The following is a 3,021-nucleotide window of genomic DNA, read 5'->3' on the forward strand; positions in this document are numbered from 1 at the left end:
GGAAACCTCAAAGAGTACCTCAGTGGCACACCTCCTCCAGTAAGGTTACACCTTTTAATCCCGCCCAGTTTCAATAGCTGGGACCAAGCATTCCAATACCTGAATTTATGGGCACCATTGTCGTTCAAGGCACTGCTGTTTTGAGAAAGGAGAAGGAAGTGACTCTGGGAGAAAAACAAGCAGAAAAGGCCTTGGGGTCTGGAGGACTACATCTTCTTTCTTAGTTCCCTCTACCTTTTAGACATCGTTTTAAGTGCTTGAAGAAGCCCAGACAACCCAGAAAAACATTTTGCTAATTGCCTTTTCCATTTGCTTGGTGGACCCCGTGTGTTTGAACGGCAAAATTAGCCATCTGCTACATATTCATTTACACTTAACTCTACTAAATGTTATCTGGAGGGAGCAAAGTCCAAGAACACTTCAGATTCAGTTGACAATGATGGATTTTCAGTTCCTCGGAGTAAAAAGCACGAACACGGAAGTACCAGAACCATTTGACCTAATTTCTGTCATGGGAGCCCTCTCCACCCTAGTGGTTCACCTTTCGTAGCCCCTTGCTTTCTGCTTTCTCATCATTTGCCTTCTTTGGTGTTCTCGTCCTTTGAGTTTGTCATATCCCTTGCTGTCGTGAGGCAGTGCTCCTAATTCAAGGTCCCCAAACACAGTTCTCCCTTCCCATACTTCCTAACTGAAGGGGGTCTCTGAATTTTGAGCTGGGATGTTTATATTTGAAGCTGCACATTGCAGCTACACGCCAATCACTATTTTTTTCAACGTTCTCATAACCACTTTAGAAAGATAATGCTGCCCTTGCTTATACGCATACTGCAGAGTAGAAATTGAAGCCAAGGTTATTAAAAATCCAAGGGCACAATTGAAGTCATCCTGCTTCTTGCTTTTAATTGATGTAACACGTTCGTAAGGTGTTTACACTTAAGCAGCACTTCCTAGGATATATTAATGACGCTGTTAGGGAGCTTCACACACTAGCCACGCAATTTTATAGAAGACTTGGAGCAGCAAATCATTGGACCTCATGGCTTGTGAAACATAAAGTTTGGTGGGTGAACGGATGAATTACTCTATACTCATCAGAGGCTGGCTCACAATATGCAAAGATAAAGAAATATTTGCCTTTTTTCCGCAGGCTGAAAGGTTAGCGGAAGTGTCCTTCTTTCCTTTCTGCTGGATTCCGGCTGCTTGCTGCCAAAATGGGCAAGTTCATGAAACCCGGGAAAGTGGTGCTGGTCCTGGCTGGGCGCTACTCCGGACGCAAAGCCGTCATCGTGAAGAACATCGATGATGGCACCTCAGACCGCCCTTACAGTCATGCCCTGGTGGCTGGGATTGACCGCTATCCCCAAAAAGTGACAGCTGCCAAGGGCAAGAAGAAAATCGCCAAGAGGTCAAAGATCAAGTCCTTTGTGAAAGTTTATAACTACAATCACCTCATGCCCACCAGGTACTCTGTGGATATCCCCTTGGACAAGACTGTTGTCAACAAGGATGTCTTTAGAGACCCAGCTCTGAAATGCAAGGCCAGGCGGGAGGCCAAGGTCAAGTTTGAGGAACGATACAAGACAGGGAAGAACAAATGGTTTTTCCAGAAGCTTCGCTTTTAGGTATATTTTTGTTTCCATCATTAAAAATTAAAAGTCCAGACTTTATCTTCTTGTTTTAATAATCCGTCCTCACACCTTTAGTGCTCGTAGTAACCATTTAAACTCCCATACCAGATTTCTCACAGTAGGTAGTTCCGAAGTCTGAATTTACTTTCCTTTTTAACGTTATAATGTTGGAATGACCAACTATCCTATGTCACACAAAGCATAAGTAGCTCAAGGTTGTAGTTCTCAGAGTGTGGTTTTCAACCAGCAGCATCTGGGGACGTGGGCTATGACACAGAGTTCCTGAATCAGAAACTCTGGCACACCAATCTCAGAGATTTTGATGTTCACTCAAGTTCACTCAGAGTTAATATGGTGGAGTATGTGTCCCTATTAACAATACACTGTAGCAAGCATGATGCATGCACTGAACAGAATTAGGTATTAACTATATGCTATGCCAAGAAAGATATACTCATTGAACAGAGTTATGTCTGGCTATATTAGTAACAAACATGCTTTGTTAGATACAGTGTTTGGGGGGAAAGTATCAGAAATCCAAGCAAGGAGGCAAAACAAGCTTTAATTGAAATAAAATGCAAATGCCAAGATGGCATCCTCTGTGGAATCTTCACAGCAATAACCATCCTTCAATTGGCTCTAGGTATCCAGGGTGAGACAGGAAGTGCACAGCATGAAAATAAACAGCGACACTGCCGCTCCACAGCAAAGCTCTGCAATCTGAGTGTCTCACACTTTGTTGATACGTAGTTCTAGAGTCTGAAGTCTGAAACTAAGGTGTCGGCATGTTCATGCTCCGCCCCCCCCCCCAAAAAAAAGCCTCTAGGGAAAAAAGTTAGATTCTCTCTTCTGATTTCTGGAACATAAGCAATCCTTGTTTTCTAGATACATCACCCCAGTCTTCTATTTTCCACAGGACGTTATGTGTAAAGTTTAGACTTATTCATTTATATCATGTTAATGTTTTGTCTGCATGTATGTATTTGCACCACTTTCATGCTTGGTACCCAGGAAGGTCAGAAAAGGGCACAGACAGGATCTCCTGGAAGTGGAGTAATGAACTTATGTGGGAATCTGTCCTGGGTCCTCTGAAAGAGCAGTAAGTACTCTTAAGCACGGAGTCATCTTCATCTCTCCAGATCAGTTTCATTCAGCTAGGGTCCCAGTTTGCAGCTCTGGCTGGCCTGGAACTCCATATAGACAAAGCTAATATTAAACTCATGGAGATCTGCCTGCCTTCCTGAGAGTGCTGGAAATAAGGATTTTCTTGCTATGCCTGCCTCTCTTCAAGTGCCTTCACACCACCTCCCTGTGTATATGCACTCATCTTTGTGTGCAAACTTCTTCTTTCTATAGGGCTATCAATCATTTTGGAATAAGGCCCATTCTGCTA

The 3,021-nt window shown here is 43.3% G+C and overlaps 1 protein-coding gene across 1 annotated transcript; it reads left to right on the plus strand.

Annotated features, from left to right (window-relative positions):
• Positions 1–1,142: 1,142 nt before the first annotated feature.
• Positions 1,143–1,655, plus strand: LOC311603008 (large ribosomal subunit protein eL27-like). The gene has a single exon (XM_084791745.1). It carries the CDS (start codon positions 1,212–1,214, stop codon positions 1,620–1,622), a length of 411 nt encoding a protein of 136 aa, XP_084647871.1. The 5' UTR covers positions 1,143–1,211; the 3' UTR covers positions 1,623–1,655.
• The last annotated feature ends 1,366 nt before the right edge of the window (positions 1,656–3,021 follow it).

Source organism: Acomys minous, assembly GCF_964271855.1.
Source record: "Acomys minous genome assembly, chromosome: 8".
NCBI lineage: Eukaryota > Metazoa > Chordata > Mammalia > Rodentia > Muridae > Acomys > Acomys minous.